Source organism: Hyla sarda, chromosome 2 (assembly GCF_029499605.1).
Source record: "Hyla sarda isolate aHylSar1 chromosome 2, aHylSar1.hap1, whole genome shotgun sequence".
NCBI lineage: Eukaryota > Metazoa > Chordata > Amphibia > Anura > Hylidae > Hyla > Hyla sarda.
In genome coordinates this window covers 113,918,466-113,944,275 of record NC_079190.1, presented here as the reverse complement: position 1 = coordinate 113,944,275, position 25,810 = coordinate 113,918,466, and the positions used below count along the sequence as shown (strand labels likewise).

General features: G+C 43.6%; 1 protein-coding gene across 2 annotated transcripts in view; it reads left to right on the top strand.

Annotated features, from left to right (window-relative positions):
• The window catches only part of EIF4B (eukaryotic translation initiation factor 4B), a 60,565-nt gene that overhangs the window by 14,357 nt on the left and 20,398 nt on the right, over positions 1-25,810 (top strand). For both annotated transcript variants that reach the window (XM_056555333.1, XM_056555332.1), the window contains exons 2-5: positions 5,109-5,297; positions 7,132-7,340; positions 10,590-10,706; positions 19,701-19,755. In XM_056555333.1, the coding sequence (XP_056411308.1) occupies positions 5,109-5,297; positions 7,132-7,340; positions 10,590-10,706; positions 19,701-19,755 (570 nt within the window). The remainder of the gene's footprint in view (positions 1-5,108; positions 5,298-7,131; positions 7,341-10,589; positions 10,707-19,700; positions 19,756-25,810) is intronic.

Genomic DNA, 25,810 nt, shown 5'->3' with positions numbered 1-25,810 from the left:
AGAGTTCACCATGACCACCTCCTCCGGGAGAGAATTCCACAGTCTCACTGCCCTTACAGTAAAGAACCCCCGTCTGTGCTGGTGTAGGAACCTTCTTTCCTCTAGACTTAGAGGATGCCCCCTTGTTATTGATACAGTCCTGGGTATAAATAGATCATGGGAGAGATCTCTGTACTGTCCCCCGATATATTTATTAGGGATCAACCGATTATCGGTTTGGCCGATATTATCGGCCAATAGTCACGATTTTGGGCGTTATCGGTATCGGCAATTACCTTCTTCCCCATGTGCATTACCTTACATTTATCAGTGTTGAACTTCATCTGCCACTTCCCAGCCCAAACCTCCAACCTATCCAGATCCATTTGTAACAGTGCACTGTCCTCTATAGTGTTTACCGCTTTACAGAGTTTAGGGTCATCTGCAAAGATTGCTACTTTACTATTCAACCCCTCTGCAAGGTCATTAATGAATATATTAAATAGGACAGGACCCAAGACGGACTCCTGTGGTACCCCACTAGTAACAGTCACCCAATCAGAATAAGTACCATTAATAACCACCCTCTGTTTCCTATCATTGAGCCAGTTACTTACCCACTTACACACATTCTCCCCAACCCAAACCTTCTCATTTTATGCACCAACCTTTTATGTGGCACCGTATCAAATGCTTTGGTAAAATCCAGATATACAACATCCAGCGATTTCCCCCTGGTCCAGTCTGGAGGTCACCTCCTCATAAAAGCTGATTAGGTTAGTCTGACAGGACCGATCCCTCATAAATCCATGCTGATCCGGGGTCATACATTTATTTTTATCAAGATATTCCAAAATAGCATCTCTTAGGAAACCCTCAAACAATTTACATGCAACCAAGGTTAAACTAACAGGTCTATAATTCCCAGGGTCACCTTTTGACCCCTTCTTAAATGTTGGCACCACATTTGCCATGCGCCAGTCCTGGGAAACAGTCCCTGTCACTATAGAGTAGAGATCGACCGATTATCGGTTTGGCCAATATTATTGGCCAATAATCATGATTTTTGGGCATTATCGGTATCGGCAATTGCCTTGCCGATAATGCACCGCGACCGCCCCCGCCCCCCCTCTCAGTATAAGTTATCGGCCTAACCTCCACCGATTATCGGTATCAGCCCTAAAAAAACGATATCGGTCGATCCCTACTATAGAGTCCCTGAATATTAAAAAATAGGGGTCTGTCTATTACATTACTTAATTCCTTTAGAACATGGGGGTGAATGCCATCTGGACCTGGTGATTTTTCTATTTTTTTTTTTTTTTTTAGGTGGCACTGTACTTCTTCCTGGGTTAGACAGGTGACCTGTACTGGGGAGTTTACCTTATCACACTGTATTTCACCTGGCATTTCATTTTCCTCAGTGAATACAGTGGAGAATTTGTTTAATATATTTGCTTTTTCCTGATCCCCGTTTATAATTTCTTCCTCATCATTTTTTAAAGGGCCTACACTTTCATTTTTGACCTTTTTGTTATTTATATAGTTAAAGAACATTTTGGGGTTAGTTTTACTCTTTAGCATTGAGTCTTTCTGTCTCTATTTTTGCGGCTTTTATCTGTTTTTTACATATTTTACATTTTTCTCAATAGCTTTTAATGCTTCTTGACTGCCATCCTGTTTTAGTAATTGAAATGCTTTATTTTTGTCATTTATTGCCCCCTTAACATTTTTATTCATCCATATTGGTTTTCTTTAATTTCTAACCCTTTTATTCCCATAAGGTATATACGGTATATCTTACAGTGAAAATGTAAGATATTTTTAAAAGTCTCCCATTTAGTGTCAGTATTGTTCTTTTTGAGGACATTATCCCATAACATACATTTACGTCCTGCGTCGTTAATGGGTGAAAGGGGTACTCTGGTGGAAAACATTTTATTTTAATTTTTTTTTTTTAAATCAACTGATGCCAGAAAGTTAAACAGATTTTTAAATTACTTCTATTAAAAAATCTTTACCCTTCCAGTACTTTTAAGCAGCTGTATGCTACAGAGGAAATTCTTTTCTATTTGAATTTCTTTTGTCTTGTCCACAGTACTCTCTGCTGACACCTGTCCATGTCAGGAACTGTCCAGAGCAGGAGAAAATCCCCATAGCAAACATATGCTGCTTTGGACAGTTCTGGACACTGACAGAGGTGTCAGCAGAGAGCACTGTGGACAAGACAAAAAAGGAAAGAATTAACTCTGTAGCATACAGCTGCTAAAATGTACTGGAAGGGTAAAGATTTTTTAATAAAAGTAATTTACAAATCTGTTTAAAGGAGTAGTCCAATGGTGACCCAGTGGTGAACAACTAATCCCCTATCCTAAGGATAGGGGATAAGTTGCAGATCGCGGGGGGTCCGACCGCTGGGGCCCCCTGCGATCTCCTGTACGGAACCCCGACAGCCCGCGGGAAGGGGGCGTGTCGACCTCCGCACGAAGCGGCGGCTGACACGCCCCCTCAATACAACTCTACGGCAGAGCCGAAGCGCTGCCTTCGGCAATCTCCGGCTCTGCCATAGAGATGTATTGAGGGGGCGTGTCGGCCGCCGCTTCGTGCGGAGGTAGACACCCGCTATCTGGCCGGAGAGCCTGGCCCCCGTACAGAGAGATCGCAGGGGGCCCCAGCGGTCGGACCCCCCGCCATCTCAAACTTATCCCCTATCCTTAGGATAGGGGATAAGTTTTTCACCACTGGACTACCCCTTTAACTTTCTGGTATCAGTTCATTTAAAAAAAAAATATTCCACCGCAGTACCCCTTTAAGAATTTAGACTTGCATATTTTCCCATAATGACAACTTATTGTCACTCCACAGAACAGACGTTGAGTGCCCCTGTGTGATGGCTGAGAATATGCATTGCATTGGTACTGCCAATGATGGCCAAATGCTGTAAGTGGCTTCTTCAGCAATACCATAGGCAAGTGTTTCCCAACCAGTGTGCCTCCAGCTGTTGCAAAACTACAACTCCTAGCATGCCCGGACAGCCGAAGGCTGTCCGGGCATGCTGGGAGTTGTAGTTTTGCAACAGCTGGAGGCACACTGGTTGGGAAACACTGCCCTAGGCTTTACATATGTCAGCATCAAAAAAAATTAAATCTTTCAAACTTTGATTTCATATGTCACCTGATAATTAATTTCCAAGCTGAAAAGGGGACTGCGGAATTGCTTTTCTCCATGTTTGAAGACTAAATGGACATATGGGGCAGATTTATCAAAACCTGTCAAGAGGAAAAGTTGCTGAGTTGCCCATAGCAACCAGTCAGATCACTACTTTCATTTTTGAAAAGGCCTCTGAAAAATGAAAGTGATCTTGTTGCTATGGGCAACTTAGCAACATTTCCTTTCCCCCATAGGCTTTAGTTTGGACATAGCTGGAGAGTTCAGCTGAAGGACAGTTGTAGAGAAATGTCTCTGGTATAGGACTAGTAATGAATTGTCCATGGGCAGGGCATTATCTCTAAGCTCAGTGCATTGCTGTGGGCTGACAGATAAAATGTTCAGTATAGTAGTCAGTCATTTCTACTTGGTATTTTTTCTACGCACTAACTGCTGAGTTGGGAGTATTCCTTCTCAAGCCTGTGACCGTAGCATCTGTTTAACTTGTGTTTCCAATGACATAAGGTCTCCAATGAAATTGCTGTTGTGCCCCTTTTTTAACAAATTCCCTGAGCTCCACATTAGCTGCCCGTATCATTCATTTCTGGCCCATAAACCAGGGTTTTCTAAACAGTTTGCTCCCAGCTATTGCAAAACTACAACTCCCAGCATGTCTAGAAAGCCAAAGGCGTGTAGATGTTAATACTCCTTTTAAATGTTACCCAACATATTATTTTGGATAAAATCATCTTATTTTGTCAACTTGGCACCTTTAGACCTTTACCCTTTTAAGGACCAGGCCAATTTTATTTTTGCATTTTCGTTTTTCCTCCTAGACTACTTCTAAAAATCATATTTTCATCCAAAGACTAGTATGAGGGCTTGTTTTTTGCGCGACCAGTTGTCCTTTGTAGTGAAATCACTCATATTACCATAAAATGTAAGGCACGACCAAAAAAATACTATTTGTGTGGCGAAATTGAAAGGAAGGCTATACAGTGACCCCTCGACCTACGATGGCCCCGACATACTCAGAGGCCATCGCATGTTAAAGGCAGCATCAACATACAATACTTTTGTATGTCGGGGCCATTACATAAATGGCTATCCGGCAGCGCAGACTGCTTCAGCTGCCACCGGATAGCCGTTTATGGTGCCCCGTGTAGTCCGCTGACGATCACTTACCTGTCCTCGGGGCTCCGGAGCATCTTCTTCGGGATCCCCTGCATCGTCGGCGCTCTCTATCGACGTCATCACGTCGCTGTGCATTCCGTCACGTCATCCAATAGGAGCGGCGTACGTAGCGACATGATGGCGGCGAAGGAGATCGAGGATGCCGGGGAAGCAGAGGCCATGCCGAAGCGTCGGGGACACCTCGGGGACACGGTGACAGTGATGGACGGCGACATCCAGGGCAGCGGTGAGGGTCCGGAGCGGCGGGGACAGGTGAGTACTACTTCCTCTAACAGTGGTCTACAACCTGCGCACCTCCAGATGTTGCAAAACTACAACACCCAGCATGCCTGGACAGCCAACGTCTGTCCGGGCATGCTAGGTGTTGTAGTTTTGCAACATCTGGAGGTCCGCAGGTTGTAGACCACTGTCCTATACTTTACATTGCACGGATCCCTCAACATGCGATGGTTTCAACAATTGATGGTCCGTTTGGAACGAATTACCATCGTATGTTGAGGGACCACTGTACTATATGAAAGCAGAGGGGACAGTGGTATGGATGCTCAAAAAACAAAAACTTTTTTTTTTCCTCCAGTAACATTGCAACTCTTCTTAATTCTATGAACACTAATATATTTAACAGTTTCTTATATTATATTGTGATGCTTTTAGCCCTCTTTTGTGTAATTACTTTTATGTGCAAAGTCATTCTCCTCTTCCTCATTTATTTTCATACAGGAATTTAATGCAGCTTTGTTATTCCTGCTGTAAGTGACTTATCTTTTTAAAATTTTCCAACCTTACAGCTAAGAAGAAGAACAAGAAGGGGAAGACTTTGACCCTCACTGACTTCTTAGCAGATGATGGGAGTAGTGGAGGTGGTGGAGGAGGAGGAGGAGGTGGAGGCGGCGGTGGTGGTGGCGGTCCCAGCACCACCTCCTATGCCCCAAAACCAGTCAGTTGGGCTGATGAGACCGATGACCTGGAAGGAGATGGTAAGTGTTTCTACTTAAAGCATCTGCCGTCTCTGCTCTAGGCAAAGAACCAGGCTGTTATCAACACATCAACTCTGTAAAACATGTTTAGCTTTATTCACTGTATATGATAGCAGTTTGGTTATAAAGAGCAGTTCACTGTATATCAGTGTTTCCCAACCAGGGTGCCTCCAGCTGTTGCAAAACTATAACTCCCAACATGCCCAGACAGCCGAAGGCTGTCTAGGCATGCTGGGAGTTATAATTTTGCAACATCTGGAGGCACCTTGGTTGGGAAACACTGATTTAGGGAATGGTTTTCCTTCACTTTGCCATGGGTATAAGGGTCCCTCCTACTTAAAGGGGTACTCCGGTGGAATTTTTTTTTTTTTTTTTAAATCAACTGGTGCCAGAAAGTTATACAGATTTGTAAATTACTTCTATTTAAAAATCCTAATCCTTCCAGTACTTATGAGCTGCTGTATACTAAAGAGGAAGTTGTATTTCTTTCTGAAATTATTTTCTTTCTTACCACAGTGCTCTCTGCTGACACCTCTGTCCATGTCAGGAACTATCTAGAGTACAAGCAAATCCCCATAGCAAACCTCTCCTGCTCTGGACAGTTCCTGACATGGATAGAGGTGTCAGCAGAGAGCACTGTGGTCAGACAGGAAAGAACTCCAGAAAGAAATACAACTTCCTCTGTAGTATACAGCTGCTAATAAATACTGGAAGGATTAAGATTTTTAAATAGAAGTAATTTACAAATCTGTTTAACTTTCTGGCACCAGTTGATTTAAAAAAAAATAATTGTTTTCCCACCAGAGTACCCCTTTACTAGCCCACTAAAGATGTGGTGACGCCTGTTATATCCACCCCTGGAACCAGATTAAGGCATGCTGGGTGTTGTAGTTTTGTAGCAGCTGGAGGCACACTGCTGTATATAATAGCAGCTTGGTTATAAAGAGCAGTCTGTAGTGTTGGCCTGCTGCTTTTCTAACCCCCAGTGATATGCTTCTTTTCCAGAGGAAGCCAATATTGCATGGCAAACATTTTTAAATGAAGTATAATTGTATAAAAGAACAATGGGAAGGGAAAGAATTTATCATTGTCTATGTAAATCAAGTTCTTTTTTTCTCCTGTTTTTGCCTGGAGGAACATCATATGTACTTTTCCCACATTTATCAAAGAGGTTCACGTTCTTCATAAATAGCTAAGGTAGCTTAGATGAAGACATGTTTCGAAGCGTGATTCAGGCTGGCGGGAGATTGTGCATAACTTTGAGTGTTTACACAAATATTTTGCAACAAAGTTAAAAAATAAAAAGTTGAAGTTGATAACTTGCCAAGTACTGCAAAAAGCCATGCCTCATTACATTCAAGTTGGGCCCCTTTCACACTATAAATTCATCCATTTTAAACACCCGTTATATTGTTCCGCACTATTTCTTCCGTCACAAAATAACGTTCGTTATTAATAACTGGCTATGACGGTATAAAACTGATAATGTAAAAATCCCATAGACTATAATGGAATTTTGGAACACGGACGATTTTAAGGGTTTTCATAACTGAACATTAAACGGATCTTTAAAATGGATGAATTTTATAGTGTGAAAGGGGCCTCATTTTCCTGAATTAGTTGCACAAGTTTTCTGACTTTTTCACTCGGTGTAAAAATGTGGTACAATTTACCACCAAAACAGTGTAGGACCAATGATGAATCCCCCCTCCAATGTGCACTGGAGCAGTGTACTTTTTTTTTTGTACAGCAGTGTACTTTTTTTTTTTTTTTTTTTTCAGTTTTACCTGACATATTTTATTTTTTAACTTTGTTTTGGAAAACTTTCTTTCAGTCTCAACCACGTGGCATAGTAATGAGGATGATTCATACAGGGGCCACGCGATTGATCGATCCATCCTTCCCACTGCCCCTCGAGCTGCACGTGAACCTAATGTCGACCGAAGTAGACTCCCTAAAAATCCTCCCTTCACTGCTTTCCTTGGAAACCTTCCTTATGATGTTAGTGAGGAATCCATCCAGAAATTTTTCAGGGGACTAAATGTAAGTGATATCTCTTTCTAAAAGTTGGTTTACCTGAAGATAGTAGGCATATATCTAAAGGTTTTATACCTTTATAAACAAGGGATTTCTTATACTCCTTAGAGTAGCACATCTGCTGTAAGGCTATGTTTAAAGGGCTATTTCAGGATTTTTTTTTTTGACTATGCTACGGGGGCTGTAAAGTTAGTGTAGTTCATAATATAGTGTCTGTACCTGTGTGTGACGGTTTTCTCACAATTCTTATGGGATTTTCACCCCAATATTTATTTTTAACAGCATTCAAAATTACTGTTGTCTTAGATTTTTCCCAGGGTGCAATGCAGCCGAGACCTGACTCACTAGTCAGCTGATGACTGAGCCAGTCTGCTACAATGGGTGGAGCGATCGCTTGGTGGGAGAGAGATCAATCTGCAACTAATGAAACAGCCGTAGGCACACTCATTGAAAACCACAGGTCTTTTGAATGGATGCAGCTCATTTATGTTTCAATGGGTGGGGTGGTTGATGTGTCGGAGGGAGGAAAATGGAATTATGGGATTTATAGGCAAAAAAGGAAACTCGCAGGATATACCAGTTCACAAAAAGCTAACCACAGTGTTATGGTAATCTCACAACATAGCTATTTAGTCCCAAGACAAGCGCAGATCCTTCCTAAGCATGTCTATTACTGCCTGTCAGGTACGTACTAAAATCACCTTATGGTGGAGAACCCCTTTAAACTGTGTAAAACTGAGTTAAAATGACAGATGTTTGTTTTATGTAAGTTCATGGCATTGTCAGTGCACACATTGTATAAAATTGTCTTGGTAATTGAGCTTGTTCATTATTTGCTACCGTAAATAATAAATAACAGCCAGAGTAACAAAATATCACAGTGAAACTGGAAAAAAAGGATATATAAATGTGAAATAACCTGTGCTTTCTTTATTTACAGTTACAATTACAGTAGAAAATACATTGTGTGAACATGGCCTTAAAGGAAAACGGTCACTATACTCCACTCGCACTAACCAGAGGTACTGGCTTGTAGTGCGGGGGACACCGATCAATATGCTGGCTACCATGCTCTGATCCGTCCGCAAATGATCTTCTGGCACGGGCGGGGTTACATGCCTCCATCTGGCACTGATGTAATCGCCGCTCGTCCACAGCACCTCCCGGTTTATGAATATTCATCACCTCCCTCCGCCCTCTGTCCTCCCCACTCTGTACAGGACTCCACTGCGCTGAGGCCACTTCATGGTGTACACCCGGAAGCGGCCTCATCGCGGTGGAGTCCTGTAGAGGGAGGGGATGAATATTCCTAAGCCGGGTGGTGCTGTGGATGAGCGGCGCTGATGTCACAGTGCCAGATGGAGGCATGTAACCCCGCCCGTGCCAGTTAGATCATTTGCATATCAGGAATAATGAAGGTAACGGGCAAACAGCTGGACGGATCTGGGCATGGAAAGCAGCATATTGATCAGTGTCCCCTGCACTACCAGCCAGTACCTCTGGTTAGTGCGGGGGGAGTTTAGTGACAGTTTTCCATTTAAAAGATGTTTGTTAGTTTCTCTTCTGCTACTGCCTTTTTTTCACTGGTAAAGCTTGGCTGCTGTGTCACTGCTGTGGAAACTTTTTTTTTTTTTTTTATCAACTGGTGCCAGAAAGTTAAACAGATTTGTAAATTACTTCTATTATACAAATCTTAATCTTTCCAGTACTTTTTAGGGTCTGTATATTACAGAGGAAATGGTTTTCTTTTTGGAACACAGAGCTGTCTGCTGACATTATGACCACAGTGCTCTCTGCTGACATCTCTGTCCATTTTAGGAACTGTCCAGAGCAGCATATGTTTGCTATTAGGATTTTCTCCTACTCTGAACAGTTCTTAAAATGGACAGAGATGTCAGCAGAGAGCTCTGTGTTCCAAAAAGAAAACCATTTCCTCTGTGGTATTCCGCAGCTAATAAGTACTGGAAAGATTAAGATTTTTATAATAGAAGTAATTTACAAATCTGTTTAACTTTCTGGCACCAGTTAAAAAAAAATAAAAAAAAATATTCCACGGGAGTACCCCTTTAACAGTGAAATCCTTCAGAGAAGCTGCCGGCCAGCTTGGTCTCCAGCCCTTATCTCCTCTTTCCTGAAAAATCTTTTAAGGTGGCCTTTTGCTAAAATAAGAAAAAAAAAATCAATATTTTTCACCCATCATTTTGCACTCAGTACACCACAGTAAGAACGTGAAAATCAAATTTTTGAAATTTTTGATAATTTATTAAAAACTAAAATCTTGCATGGACCCAAGTATTCAGACCCTTTGCTATGACACTTAAAGGGGTTATCCATGATAAGGTGATTTTAGTATGTACCTGCCAGGCAGTAATGGACATGCTTAGGGTAAGATCTGTTCTTGTCTTGGGGCTAAATGGCTGTGTTGTGAAATTACCATAAATTCACAAATAAATACAGACCAGTGAGGAGCGGTACTTGTTTTGATAGGGTGGGCAATGGGTCGTTTTTGTTTTATAACCTTTTCTTCAGGTACTTTCATTTATTATACTCTTATGGCAACTCAGTCTTTAAAAATGATCGGTTATAGTGGCAACCCCCTTTACTCTAGAACACTTACTAGATGCTCTTATTACAGTTTTTCCTAACTTTTAAGTGGATCCTATTGCACTTGGCTACTTTGCCTGCAGTTTGCATATTTACCTTTTGTACAGATAAAAACAATGCTATAACACTATGCCTTAAAGGAAATCTGTCACCATGGTCACATGCACTAACCTGGTGGTACAGACAGGTAGTGCAGGTGACACTGATGACAACGATACTTACCTTGTCCCGTTCCGTGCAGGGGATCTTCGGTAATCTTCTCCGTTTTTTTTTTTATTTTTTTCAGCTCCGGGCCTGGCTTGGGCAGAGCTTAGGGATGTCACCGCTGCTGTTCTCTGCTGGGTCCCGCTGCTAGAGAGCATCAACGTTGACGTCACTAAGCTCCGCCCATGCCCCAAGCCGGGCCCTGAGCTGAAGCTAACGGAGATGATTACCGGAGATCCCCTTCACCAAACGGGACAAGGGAAGTACAATTGTCATCAGTGTCACCTGCACTACCTGTCGGTAGTGACAGGTTAGTGCAGGTGACACTGGTGACAGATTTCCTTTAACACTTCATCTTTAATAGTAGCAGTACCTTAAGGATTTTACCCATGCATTAATTTTGGTGCCTTAAATGAACTTTTTGTTTTTTTTTCTTCTCACTTGTAGATTAGTGCTGTCCGTTTACCCAAGGAGCCTAGCAATCCAGAAAGATTAAAAGGTTTTGGCTATGCAGAATTTGATGACCTGGATTCTCTTCTGCGGGCTTTAAGTCTTAATGAAGAAGTAAGTAAGAAAGCAGATATCTCATTGGCCCAGATTTATCAAACTGTGAGAAAAAATTGAATGGTTTTTCCATAGCAACCAATCACAGCTTAGGTTTCACTTTACCAGAGCTAGTTAGCTGAGCTGTGATTGGCTGCTGGGGGAATATCGCTCTCTTTTTTCCCCTCACAAGGTTTGATAAATCAATGGGCCAATCTTTACAAGGAAGAAAACTGGTGTCAATCTGGATTTTCCGATAGTTGTGCTTTAAATGAATAAACCTTGTGTTTAGGACGATGAGGGGGTGTGATAAAGAACTTCTTGATTACACCTACCTCCGAACACACTTGACACCCTCTCCTAGTCCACCCCCCACCTCGCCCGCGCTAACGTGCTAAGCCTTGCATACACAACTTTGATGTTGTCACTCACAACCAGACAAAGGAAGTGCTGTCAGCCCATTGCCCTACCTGAAACTCATGGAAGCTGAGGGCATAGTAATAGCCCTTAGGTCTGCCTTCTTGCCATACCTGTTAGCCCCTGTGACTAGGTTGCCTTTCAGCACTTACACTAAATGACCTAATACACTGCCATGAAAAATGATTGTGGGGTCAATGTCGATGTGTAAAACAAAATTCTTCCATTTTCTCCTTACACACTGCCTTATGTGAAAAGTAAAACAAAAAAAAATACATACATATAATTTGTATTCCCACATACATAGTGGCCGGCAATTATCATTGTAGATGTAAGTGAAGCATTTCTCTACACCTTTATTTTTTGTGTGTGCTGGTAATGTGTAAGAGCACCAAATTTATTAAATGGTTGCAGAGCATTTCATAAATTTTGTACAGGTCACATTTTCAGAATTTTCACTCTTCACATAGACCAAAAAAACTAAGCTAAGTCTGGGCTGGTGTAGTTTTAGAGACTTTTCAGTGGCTTTGCACCTTTTTTGCACCTTTTAACAAAAAGGCGTAGTTCATATAACCCTTCTATATCATGTGGATTGTAACTCAATATCAGCAGAAATGTGTAAACCAAAAGGCGCAAATAAACCCTGCTTGCGCCTTTTCTAGACACAAGAAAGTCTAAAGACAATGATAAATGTTGGCCAGTGACTATAAACCTATGTTTGATCTGCATGTTGAACGCCATAAATTTTAAATAACAGCAGTGCCACAATTGCTGTTCATCCTGCCTCCAAAAAAGGAATAAAGTGTGACCAAAAAGGTAAGAAGTGGGGACAGCTGAGAGAGCTGTCGGGTAGATGAACCACATTACTTCCGCCATCTTTTGTTTGTTGACATAGTGCCCAAGCCCCAAAATAGCGGCGTACTCGGGGTGTAAATATTATCACAAAGATCAGCTCCTAGTGGCCACCATCAGCTAGGCCAGTGTTTCCCAAGCAGGGTGCCTCCAGCGGTTGCAAAACTACAACTCCCAGCATGCCTGGACAGCCGAAGGCTGTCCGGGCATGCTGGGAGTTGTAGTTTTGCAACCGCTGGAGGCACTCTGCTTGGGAAACACTGAGCTAGGCCTTTGTAGTATTATGTGGAAGCATGTAGAATTTTGGTCAAGTAGGATTATAGGATAAAGGAACAGTGAATATCCTAATAGGACACCTTCTTTTAATGGCTGCAGTTGGTGTAATGAGTGAGGAACCCATCTGAGAATCAGTGGAGGTCTGAACTTCACTCATCTTCTACCCTAGATCTGTCAGATCATTTTCAGTCACCAACAAGTCCACTTCTCCTGACATTTAGTGTTGTCTAAAGTTAGAAATGCTGAGTGGATGGTATTATCCCATGGGGTTCTCTTTTGTCACTGTATGCAGAGGGATAGTGCTGACTCAGGAAGGTGCACGTCAAAGCAAGTGCTGACTGTTTCATGCACGACAGCAGCAGATGTTTGTTTGTGAAATGCCCGACTGGTGATGTTTATCTTCTGTATCACGTGGCCTCCTTTTTAGCAGCATTACACTGCCATTTGCACGGGGCCTATAATTGGAAAGTTATGTACATACATGTGGTTGGGTCTCAGAAGTTCAAACTTAAATGTTATGCCCCTATATTAAAGGGGTACTCCATTCGAAACCTCTCATCCCCTATCCAAAGGATAGGGGATAAGATGTTCGATCGCGGGGGTCCCGCCGCTGGGGACCCTCGCGATCTCCGTGCCGACACATCTCCGTGCCTAATGACCGGCGATGCAAGCCGCCATGTCCAATCTATTCACTTCTATGAGAGGAGGTGTTCCAGATGCCGCTGCCGTCCAGGAGATCACAGGGGTCCCCAGCGGCGGGACCCTCGCGATATAACATCTTTTCTCGTTCGGCTCCATTGAGGGACACTGAGACCGTGTGTGTATGCTGCTGCCACTAGGCATATGCGATGAAGGGGCACAGGCATAGCGCGCAACAGCTGGAGGCACAAAATGGGTTGGGTTTTTGTACTTATCAGTTTTTCTACTTTTGTTTTCCGTGCACAAAACTGTAGTCTACCACGGTTTTGTGTCCGATTTACCAAGCACCAGGAAGAACGGAAAGTCCCGGTTCTTCCAAGGAAACCTGTTTGCAGAACACGATTACATTGCATAGCTGCCGATGGGTCCCCTAGACCAGTGGTCGGCAAGCCGCGGCTCGCGAGCCACATGCGGCTCTTTACACACTTTAATGCGGCTCTTCTGTGTGCCGGGCGCCCGCTCCCCTCCCTCCTCTCGGGCAGCCGCCCCAAAAGTCAGGATTCTGCAGCTAGCCTCTGTCAGTGCGCGCCCTGTGTGCAGCCTCGGCGGCCGGCTCCACACAGCTCCAGTCGGGTCATGTGGTATTGGGGGGGCGTGACTTTCTGTGTAGTGCCGCCGCGGCGAGGCAGCATCCTCTCTCTGTCTGCCGCCCTCAGGAGAAGACTGTGCCTCCCAAATCAGCAGCGTGTCATCCGGTAGGTGTAGCAATGGCCTGGCCTGCCTGCCTGCCTCTGGGGACTCAATTTCTGTGACAGAAAAAGGAAGGGTTGGGGGGGGAATGGAGGGGGGGGGGGGGGATGAATATGAACTATATGCCTCTGGAACTTGGAAATGAGAGATGTGGGCAGGGCCAGGGAGAGACACATGAAAGGGGTGACTGATGGCCATCATGGAGGGAGGGGGATGATTATGAATTATGTATTCATATGAGAGATGTGAACTGTGAACAGGGCAAAAAGAAAGGGGTGACTGATGGTCATCGTGGGGGGGGGGGGGTTATTATGAATTAAGTGTGCCTAACTATGGAAATGAGAGATGTGAACAGGGCAGGGTAAAAAGAAAGGTGTGATGGCCATCATGTAGGGGGGGAGAAATGTGACACGAGGGGGGCAGAAATGTGACATTGTGGGATTGACATAAAAAGGGTTGATGTGAAAAGGGGGGTGTGGACATAAAACTGCGGAATATCGTAATCTAGGAGCCAGCAAAATAAGTTAGTGGCCAGGTTCTGAGGTCAATATATAACAGTACCAGTGAGGACTATTTGAGTGTGTTTTCACATACTTTTATATGTACTTTTTTAGTTGTATCTTGATTTTTATTTCATTTTATGTTGTCATTTTTTTTACTTTTATTCAACTTGACTGCAGAGCCAGTGCAATGTGTGCATGCCTGTTTTATTACTTTTTACTTCTTGCCTACTGTTTGGGTGTATCCATCAAGGTGGAGAACCCTGCTTAAAATATCCATGATGAGCCCCACTAATTTTATAATACTATTTACACACACATAAGATGCCATATATGCGTCATCCACAGATCCCAATTTTTCAGGATGTAATTTTCTCTACATTGTAAGGCAAATTTTACGGAATTTAACGTTATCGATAAATATCGTTCTAAAGTTTTTGTTTTATTAGTTGTGTTATTTGTATCCTCCCAACCTATGTGGATACTTGCATGCAGAATATTCTCTATAAAAACTTATTGGGGGACATGTATCATTTCCAGTGTATAATAGAAGTTTTTTACCCCTCTGCCTGTTGTCTAAATTTGGCGCAGCTGCATTAAATTTATCATTCTTGCGCAGCTACTTTCTTGAATTGCGTTTAAATTTAGAATTCTCCTCAGAGCATAAATTTACACCGCAGCTCTATTTAGTAGGAGCTTTGCCTGCAGCATATCTGCACCTAAACAGTAAATGTGTCCTCGTTATTGGTTTTAGAATTTTTTTTCTTCATTATGTAGAATTTTAATCTCACAATAATACCACTTTTTGCACCCAATTATAACACATCAATTATACCAATGTCCTTATTCTTCATTTAACATCTGTGACACCCCTGTGCAAATCACCTCAAATGTACATGGTGCACTCTACCTTATGGGCCTTGTTGTGCGCCCGCAGAGCACTTTGCGCCCACATATGTGGTATCTCCGTACTCTGGCTAAATTGTGTTCCAAAAAATGGGGATCTTTTTTCCCATTTACCTCTTGTGAATATGTAAAGTATGCGGCAACACCCGACGCATGTCAGTGTAAATAATTTTATTTTTATACACTAACATACTGGTGTACACTCCAACTGTTCCTTTTCATAATGGGTAAAAGGAGAAAAAGCCCCCCAAAATCTGTAAGGCAATTTCTCCCGAGTACAGCGATACCCCATATGTGACCCTAAAATGTTGCCTTGAAATACGACAGGACTCCAAAGTGAGAGACCGCCATGCACATTTGAGGCCTAAATTAGGGTTTTGCATAGGGGTGGACATAGGGGTATTCTATGCCAGTGTTTCCCAAACAGGGTGCCTCCAGCTGTTGCAAAACTCCCAACATGCCTGGACAGTCAATGGCTGTCCAGCAATACTGGGAGTTGTTGTTTTGCAACAGCTGGAGGCTCCATTTTGGAAAGAGTGCCGTACCAGACGTTGTTCATATTTATTGGGGAGGGGAGGGGGGCTGTGTAGCGGTATGTGTATATATAGTGTTTTTTACTTACTTTATTTAAGTGTAGTGTAGTGTTTTTGGGGTACAGTCACACGGGCGGGGATTCGCAGCGAGTTTGCTGCATCTCAATCTTGCAGCTCTCCCTGTAAACCTCCACCCATGTGAGTGTACCCTGTCCATTCACATTGGGGGGAGGGGGGGGGGGACATCCAGCTGTTGCAAAACTACAACTCTGAGCATGCCCTTTGGCTGTCCGTGCATGCTGGGAGTTGTAGTTTTGCAACAGCTGGAGGCACACTGGTTGCGAAACATGGAAACAGACTCAGTGTTTCGCAACCAGTGTGCCTTCAGCTGTTGCAAAAATTTCAAATCTCAGCATGCAGTGACAGCAGAAGGACATGTTGGAACTTGTAGTTATGCAACAGCTGGAGGCATACTGCTACAACTCCAAGCATGCCTTTTGGCAGTCCGTGCATGCTGAGGGTTGTAGTTATGCAGCAGCTGAAGGCACACTGGTTGCAAAACACTTGAAAGTTTTTTACTTAACTTAGTGTTTCCAAACCAGTGTGCCTCCAGCTGTTGCACAACTTCAATTCCCAGCATGCATGGTCTGTCGGTGCATGCTGGGCGTTATAGTTTGGAGGCACAGCTGGAGGCACACGGGTTGGGAAAAAGAGTTAGGTAATGAACAATGTTTCCCAACTAGTGTGCCTCCAGTTGTTGCAAAACTATAATTCCCAGCATGGCCAGACATGCTGGAAGTTGTATTTCGGCAATATCTGAAGGGTCAGATGTTGACGAACTACAACTCACAGCATGCTTGGGCAGTCTGGGCATGCTGGGAGTTGTAGTTTTGCAACAGCTGGAGGTCCACAGTTTGTAGACCACTGTATAATGGTCTCCAATCTGTGGTCTTCCAGATGTTACAGAACTACAACTCCCAGCATGCCTCGACAGAGTGGGCATGCTGAGATTTGTAATTTTGGAACATCTGGAAGAGCACAGATTGGAGACCATTATACAGTGGTCTCCAAACTGTGGCCCTCCAAATGTTGCAAAACTACAACTCCCAGCATGCCCAGACAGCCAAAGGCTGTCTGGGCATGCTGGGAGTTGCAGTTTTGAAACTCCCAGAGGCAGCAGTGAGATCGCTTTATGGCGATCTCACTGCTGCCAATGAAGATGCCGCCCTGCTGCCGGAAACTCACACCCGGGATGCACCACCCCCGGGACCGCCTGGAGGACGCCGCTCGCACCGGGACTGCTCAGGACACCGCATGGCCGGGTAAGTGACGCCGGGGGACGGGTAAGGGACACTTAGTAGAGCGGTGTGTGTCCTGATCCCCGTGATCCGGACTCGCACACCGCGCTGCTAAGTATTCTGATAGCGAAACGCTGCTATCAGCTAGTCAGATTTGACCATCTGATAGCAGTGATCAATGGGGGGGGGGGGGGGGGGGGGGGGGGGGAGAGATGAAACCCCGCGTGGTCACATGGTAAGATGGCTGGCTATCAGTGATAGCCACCATCTTACCGGGCGCTGGGGAAAAGTATAACGGAAAGCAGTAAATTGTAAAAATAAAAGGAGAATGATCTACAGTGTATAGTGGATTACAAAGCTATTTTAATGTGACGGAACTTGTTCAATGATAAGTTATCAAACATTTCCTATGTGAATGTATTAAATTGTTGGATCATAAAATAACAATACCAATATACAAGTGATCTAATGAATAACTGAACTGGAAACAAATATTCTATATGCAAATTATTTTAAAAGTGCTTTGGAATAACCAAGGAGTAAAAAGCCATATAAAGCAAACCAAATGAGGAATTGAGATAGGAAAGTAAAAACATTCTGGTGGTTCCTTAGTAGAACTTTCCTTCAGAAATAGAAAGGATTTTGCTACGTGCAGTTAAAGTTGGCTTATATTTACGGGGAAAAAGACGCACGTGCGTCAAAATTTTTGGTGCAAAGGAAAAGTACGCAGGTAATAAATCCATGTGTACTATATATGCAGCTCCAAGGTACCCTGATTCAGCCACATCTGGAAGACATGCTCTACCAAAACGTGCGCAAAAAAAGGGCTTGCGCAAAATTTTGCAAAAAAAAATACACACAAAACAGGGGTAAAATCTTTGATACATGTCCCCCATTGAAACTAAAAACAGTGTACCATCCTATGTATTTTCGGTTTTAAAAATGTGGCTCTCAAAATAAATTTCAATTGTGGTTTTGGCGAGATTTGGCCCAGTTGAAAAAAAAAAAGGTTGCCCACCACTGCCCTAGACACCAGGGATTACCGACATTTGAGGTTTAAACACTGTTCTCTCTATTGATCACAGCATTTAACCATTTGACAGACATTGGAGTGGGCTCAGATGTCAGTCATTAGATGTCAGATGCTGATAGCAGGGGGGGTAAAAGCTTGTTGTGCATTTGTTTAAAGGAATTATCTGGGAAACAGTAAAGTGATTACCTTTTCTCACTTCCCATCACTTCCTAATGCTTCACTTCTAGCTCTGTGTCGTCTCAAAAATATTTTTTCTAAGGGGGAGGGTGGAGTTAGACAGGTACTCTTTATCACTATCATGGCAACATTGGCCACCACATGGGGAACTGTTCGCAATAGAGTACATTCCTCATTTCCTGCCAGATAACCCCTTTAAAGGTGCGTTCACATGGCTAGGGCCGCCACCATTTGGCTGTCCAGACATGCTAGGAGTTGTAGTTTTGCAACAGCCGGAGGTTGAGAAACACTGACATAGTCCAATGCTGGTGTCCCTTACAGCACTGCAGCTGACATTTGACCTTGTGAATGGTGAGCTCAGGCTTGTGTGAAACTGCCCTGGCATGGAAGCCCAATCCATGGAAATTTTGACAGTTCTTGTGATGTTAATATTTGTAGGACTTTGGGACTCAGTGGTGTGTTTTGGCACTGTGGAAAGATGATTCAGCCCTCAGAGGTCATGTTCTCTCAGCTGGTGTGGCCTTAAGCCTTTTTTTTCTTTTAAATAGTTACTGTCATTAGTAAAATATATTGTATATTAACCTATTTTAATACATTTTCTTATATACTTATAGGGGTTCTCTGGTGCTTAGACATCTTATCCCCTATCCAAAGGATCGCGGGAGTCCCGCCGCTGGGGACCCCCGTGATCTTGCACGCGGCTCCCCGTTTATAATCAGTCCCCGGAGCGTGTTCGCTCCAGGTCTGATTACCGGCGACTACAGGGCCGACGGCGTGTGACGTCACGCTTCCACCACGTGTGACGTCACGCTCCGCCCCTCAATGCAAGCCTATGGGCTTGCATTGAGGGGCGGAGCGTGACATCAGACGGGGGGCGGAGACGTGACGTCACACGCCGTCGGCCCTGGGTTCGCCGGTAATCAGACTCGGAGCGAACATGCTCCGGGGACTGATTACAAATGGGGAGCCACGTGCAAGATCACAGGGGCGGGACTTCCGCGTTCAGGCATCTTATCCCCTATTCTAAGCACCGGATTACCCCTTTAATGAATTATATATTTTTTTTACTTTGTTGAATTAACCCCTAAAAAAATTTTTTCCCACCAGGGGTCCTTCTACTGGTCCTACCGCGCTGCTTGCAGATTTTCATGCAGCAGCCTGGCAGAAATAAGTCGAGAAATGCAGGCGGGACCTCAGCTCAGCACAGTGTATAGTAGAGTTGTAAAAAATACAGAACAGTATAGAGGTAGAAAACTAAAATAAATAAGGGAAGGGGTGGTTTATCATAGGGGGAGTGAATTTAAAAAAAATTGCAAGATCGTGACAGGTACTCTTTAATCCTAAATAGCAGCAATTGCAGTAGACCAGAGCAGAAAGTTGTCTTTCCATAATGCAGTTAGCCATTGAGCTACACTACTCAAATTGTCTCTTTATACTACTCAAATTGTCTGATTATATAAACTTGTCAGTAATGTGTCATGGAATGTATAATATATTTTTAAATCTGCTGTGTGTGTGTGTGTTGAGAGAGGAAAAAAAAAAAAAAATATATATATATATATATATTATTCATTCTATGTATGTGTGTTTACTGTGTGACCTAGCTAGCACACTAACCACCTCCTTTATTACAGTCTCTTGGGAACAGAAGGATAAGAGTGGACATAGCTGATCAAGCACAGGATAAAGGTGAGCGCCTGTTTGTTATAGAACACCTATTAGAGTACCTGTGATCAAACAATATTTTCTAAACTAACTCAATTATATTCCCTTCAGCCCCTTCTGCCCTTTAACCCCTTAAGGACTGAGCCCTTTTTCACCTTAAGGACTCGGCCATTTTTTGCACATCTGACCACTGTCACTTTAAACATTAATAACTCTGGAATGCTTTTAGTTATCATTCTGATTCAGAGATTGTTTTTTCGTGACATATTCTACTTTAACTTAGTGGTAAAAATTTTTGGTAACTTGCATCCTTTCTTGGTGAAAAATCCCCAAATTTGATGAAAAATTTGAAAATTTTGCATTTTTCTAACTTTGAAGCTCTCTGCTTATAAGGAAAATGGATATTCCCCCAAAAAAATTTTTATTCACATATACAATATGCCTACTTTATGTTTGCATCATAAAATTGATGAGTTTTTACTTTTGGAAGACACCGGAGGGTTTCAAAGTTCCACAGCAATTTTCCAATTTTTAACAAAATTTTGAAACTCATTTTTTTTTCAGGGACCAGTTCAGGTTTGAAGTGGATTTGAAGGGTCTTCATATTAGAAATACCCCATAAATTACCCCATTATAAAAACTGCACCCCCCAAAGTATTCAAAATGACATTCAGTAAGCGTTTTAACCCTTTAGGGGTTTCACAGGAATAGCAGCAAAGTGAAGGAGAAAATTCACAATCTTCATTTTTTACACTCGCATGTTCTTGTAGACCCAATTTTTTTATTTTTGCAAGGGGTAAAAAGGAGAAAATTTTTACTTGTATTTGAAACCCAATTTCTCTCGAGTAAGCACATACCTCATATGTCTATGTTAATTGTTCGGCGGGCGCAGTAGAGGGCTCAGAAGGGAAGGAGCGTCAAATGGTTTTTGGGGGGGCATGTCACCTTTAGGAAGCCCTTATGGTGCCAGAACAGCAAAAAACCCCACATGGCATACCATTTTGGAAACTAGACCCCTCGGGGAACGTAACAAGGGGCAATGTGAACCTTAATACCCCACAGGTGATTCACGACTTTTGCATATGTAAAAAAAAAAAAAAATGATAGGTTTCCCAAAAGTTTTTACATTTTTAAAAAGGGTAATAGCAGAAAATACCCCCCAAAATTTGAAGCCCAATTTCTCCCGATTCAGAAAACACCCCATATGGGGGTGAAAAGTGCTCTGTTGGCGCACTACAGGTCTCAGAAGAGGAGTAGTCACATTTGGCTTTTTGAAAGCAAATTTTGCTCTGGGGGCATGCCGCATTTAGGAAGCCCCTATGGTGCCAGAACCGCAAAAAAAAACCCACATGGCATACCATTTTGGAAACTAGACCCCTCGGGGAACGTAACAAGGGGTTAAGTGAACCTTAATACCCCACAGGCGTTTCACGACTATTGCATATGTAAAAAAAAAAAAAAATTTTTACCTAAAATGCTTCTTTTCCCAAAAATTTTACATTTTTTAAAAGGGTAAAAGCAGAAAATACCCCCCAAAATTTGTAACACAATTTCTCCCGAGTACGGCGATACCCCATATGTGACCCTTAACTGTTGCCTTGAAATACGACAGGGCTCCAAACTGAGAGCGCCATGCGCATTTGAGGCCTAAATTAGGGATTGCATAGGGGTGGACATAGGGGAATTCTACGCCAGTGATTCCCAAACAGGGTGCCTCCAGCTGTTGTATAACTCCCAGCATGCCTGGACAGTCAACGGCTGTCTGGCAATACTGGGAGTTGTTGTTTTGCAACAGCTGGAGGCTCCGTTTTGGAAACCGTGGCGTACCAGATGTTTTTCATTTTTATTGGGCAGGGGAGGGGGGCTGTGTAGGGGTATGTGTATATGTAGTGTTTTTTACTTTTTATTTTATTTTTTGTTAGTGTAGTGTAGTGTTTTTAGAGTACAGTCGCACAGGTGGGGGTTCACAGTAGTTTCTCGCTGGCAGTTTGAGCTGTTGCAGAAAATTTGCTGCAGCTCAAACTTGCAGCCAGATACTTGCTGTAAACCTCCGCCCATGTGAGTGTACCCTGTACATTCACATTGGGGGGGGGGGGGGGGACATCCAGCTGTTGCAAAACTACAACTCCCAGCATGCGCTGACAGACTGTACATGCTGAGAGTTTTAGTTTTGCAACAGCTGTAGGCACACTGGTTATGTATCACTGAGTTTGTGACCTTACTCAGTGTTTCAAAACCAGTGTGCCTCCAGCTGTTGCAAAACTACAACTCCCAGCATGTACGGTGCATGGTGTAAGGTTACTGCTGGGAGTTGTAGTTTGCAACAGCTGGAGGCACACCGGTCGTGAAACACTGAGTTAGGTAAAAAAAAAAAAAAGTGGGTTTCACAACCAGTGTGCCTTCAGCGGTTGCAAAACTACAACTCTCAGCAGTCACCGACAGTCAACGGGCATGCTGGGAGTTGTAGTTATGCAACCAGCAGATGCACCACTACAACTCCCAGCATGCACTTTAGCTGTTTGTGCAAGCTGGGAATTGTAGTTATACAACAGCTGAAGGTACACTTTTCCATAGAGAAAATGTGCCTCCAGCTGTTGCAAAACCATAAGTCCCAGCATGCCCATAAGGGAATGCTGGGAGTTGTGGTGGTCTGCCTCCTCCTGTTGCATAACTACAGCTCCCAGCATGCCCTTTTTGCATGCTGGGAGCTGTTGCTAAGCAACAGCAGGAGGCTGTAACTCACCTCCTGCTGCTGCTCCATCGCAGGACTGTCCCTCGCCGCCGCCGTCGCTCCTGGGGCCCCGATCCCAACATTAACGCCGGGGATCGGGGTACCCAGCACCCGGGGTCCTCTTCCCGCACCCGCTCACGCCCTCCGGAAGAGGGGCGGAGCGGGTGCGGGAGTGACACCCGCAGCAGGCGCCCTGATTGGTCGGCCGGTAATCCGGCCGACAAATAAGGGCGATCGACCCGATTGACCCGGAATCGCCGCAGATCGCTGGACTGAATTGTCCAGCGATCTTCGGCGATCGCCGACATGGGGGGGCATAATGACCCCCCCTGGGCGATATGCCGGGATGCCTGCTGAACGATTTCAGCAGGCATCCGGCTCCGGTCCCCAACCGGCTAGCGGTGGGGACCGGAATTCCCACGGGCGTATGGATACGCCCTGCGTCCTTAAGGACTCGGAATGCAGGGCGTATCCATACGCCCTGCGTCCTTAAGATGTTAAAAAAATTTCCAAGCTTTAAAAGCGCTGTATCAATCCCCTTGTGTGTGCTCCCAGCAGGAGAAAGTGGGCATTTCCCAGCAGGCGCAATGTCATAGAAGGCTGCGAAAGCTGTTCCTCGCCATGCCCCGCACGCACTTCCTGAGTTTGGTCTCCTGCTAGGCCAGGAGGGAACCAAACTGTTTGACTTGTGCAGGGAACAAAACAGAGCCATCGAGTGGCTGTTTTTTTTTCAATCACATTAAAACCATAAAGGTTTAGAATTTTAACAAGTAAACAGCAAAGTCTCTTAGAATTACATAAGGAACAATATATTAAAAGTTTAGTGACATGTACTCTCTTTGAGAGTGAATGTCACCTAAATTTTTTATTTTGTTTTACCTGAAACATGATCTGTTTTTTATTAATTTTTTTTTATTTTAACCCCTTAAGGACTCCTGGTTTTTCCGTTTTTGCACTTTCGTTTTTTCCTCCTTACCTTTTAAAAATCATAACCCTTTAAATTTTCCACCTAAAAATCCATATTATGGCTTATTTTTTGCGTCACCAATTCTACTTTCCAGTGACATCAGTCATTTTACCCAAAAATTCACGACGAAACGAAAAAAAAATTGTGCGACAAAATCGAAGAAAAAACGCCATTTTGTAACTTTTGGGGGCTTCCGTTTCTACGCAGTGCATATTTCTGTAAAAATGACACCTTATCATTATTCTGTAGGTCCATACGGTTAAAATGATACCCTACTTATTAGGGGTGTGAATCGCCAAGAATTTGGCGATTCGATTCGAATCGCGATACCAGTGTGGCGATTCGATATATCGCGATACCGTCTAGGTGACGATACATCGCGATATATCGCCCACCTGGGAGCATTCATAGATCCCAATAGACGCCGCTGTCAGCTTTGACAGCGGCGATCTAGTACTCCGGTGCACACTTTTTTTTATGTTATCCCGTCCGGGCTGCAAAATAAAATAAAACGCACTTTATCTTACCTGCCAACGAGCCCGCGGAGCTCCGGTACAGGTGTTCGGTCCCCGGGCTGTATTCTTCTTACTTCCTGTTAGTCCGGCACGTCACATGGAGCTTCAGCCTATCACCAGCGGAGGCGGGACATCGCTGCGGCCAGTGATAGGCTGAAGCTCCATGTGACGTGCCGGACTAACAGGAAGTAAGAAGAATACAGCCCGGGGACCGAACACCTGTACCGGAGCTCCGCGGGCTCGTTGGCAGGTAAGAAAAGTGCGTTTTATTAAAAATTCCACATCCCTAAAAGAATCGATTCAAAAATATTTTGAATCGATTCTGTATCGGCAAATGAAAAATCGCGATTATCGCGAGAATCGATTTTTTCTTACATCCCTACTACTTATATAGGTTTGATTTTGTTGCACTTCTGGAAAAAATCATAACTACATGCAGGAAAATTTATACGTTTAAAAATGTCCTCTTCTGCCCCCTATAACTTTATTTTTTCACGTATAGGGCGGTATGAGGGCTCATTTTTTGCGCCGTGATCTGAAGTTTTTATCGGTTCAATTTTTGTTTTGATCTGACTTTTTGATCACTTTTTATTAATTTTTTAATGGTATAAAAAGTTACCAAAATACGCTTTTTTGGACTTTGGAATTTTTTTGCGCGTACGCCATTGACCGTGCGGTTTAATTAATGATATATTTTTATAGTTCGGACATTTACGCATGTGGCGATACCACATATGTTTATTTTTATTTACACTGTTTTATTTTTTATTAGGAAACACTTTATTAACACTTTTTTTTTTAACTTTTTTTTTTTGCAGTGTTATAGGTCCCATAGGGACCTATAACACTGCACACACTGATCTCTCATCCTGATCACAGGCGTGTATTAGCACGCCTGTGATCAGTGTTATCGGCGCTTGACTGCTCCTGCCTGGATCTCGGGCACGGAGCAGTCATTCGTCGATCGGACACCGAGGAGGCAGGTAAGGGCCCTCCCGGTGTCCTGCAAGCTGTTTGGGACGCAGCGGTCCCGAACAGCCCGACTGACTAGCCGGGATACTTTCGCTTTAGAAGCGGCGGTCAGCTTTGACCGCCGCTTCTAAAGGGTTAATACCGCACATCGCCGATCGTGTGGTATTAGCCGTGGGTCCCGGCCGTTGATGAGCGCCGGGACCGACGCGATGTGATGCGGGGTCGCAGCGCGACCCCGCTTCATATCGCGGGAGCCGGCGCAGGACGTAAATATACGTCCTGCGTCGTTAAAGGGGTACTCCGGTGAAAACCTTTTTTTCTTTTAAATCAACTGGTGGCAGAAAGTTAAACATATTTGTAAATTACTTCTATTAAAAAATCTTAATCCTTCCAGTACTACTTAGCTGCTGAATGCTACAGAGGAAATTCCTTTCTTTTTGGAACACTGATTACATCACGAGCACAGTGCTCTCTGCTGACATCTGTCCATTGCAGCAACCATGCATAGCAGATGTATGCTAAGGGCAGCATGGAGGCTCAGTGGTTAGCACTGCTGCCTTGCAGTGCTGGGGACTTGGGTTCAAATCCCACTAAGGACAACAATAAATAAAGCATTATTATTATTATAATAATGTCAGCAGAGAGAACTGTGCTTGTGATGTCATCAGAGAGCATTCTGAAAAGAAAATAATTTCCTATGTAGTATTCAGCAGCTAATAAGTACAGGAAGGATTAAGATTTTTTAATAGAAGTAATTTACAAATATGTTTAACTTTCTGCCACCAGTTGATTTAAAAGAAAAAAGTTTTTCACCGGAGTACCCCTTTTAATGTGGGTACCAATTTGACTGAGCATTTAGAGAGGTAATTTACAGTAAGGCCTCTTTCACACTAT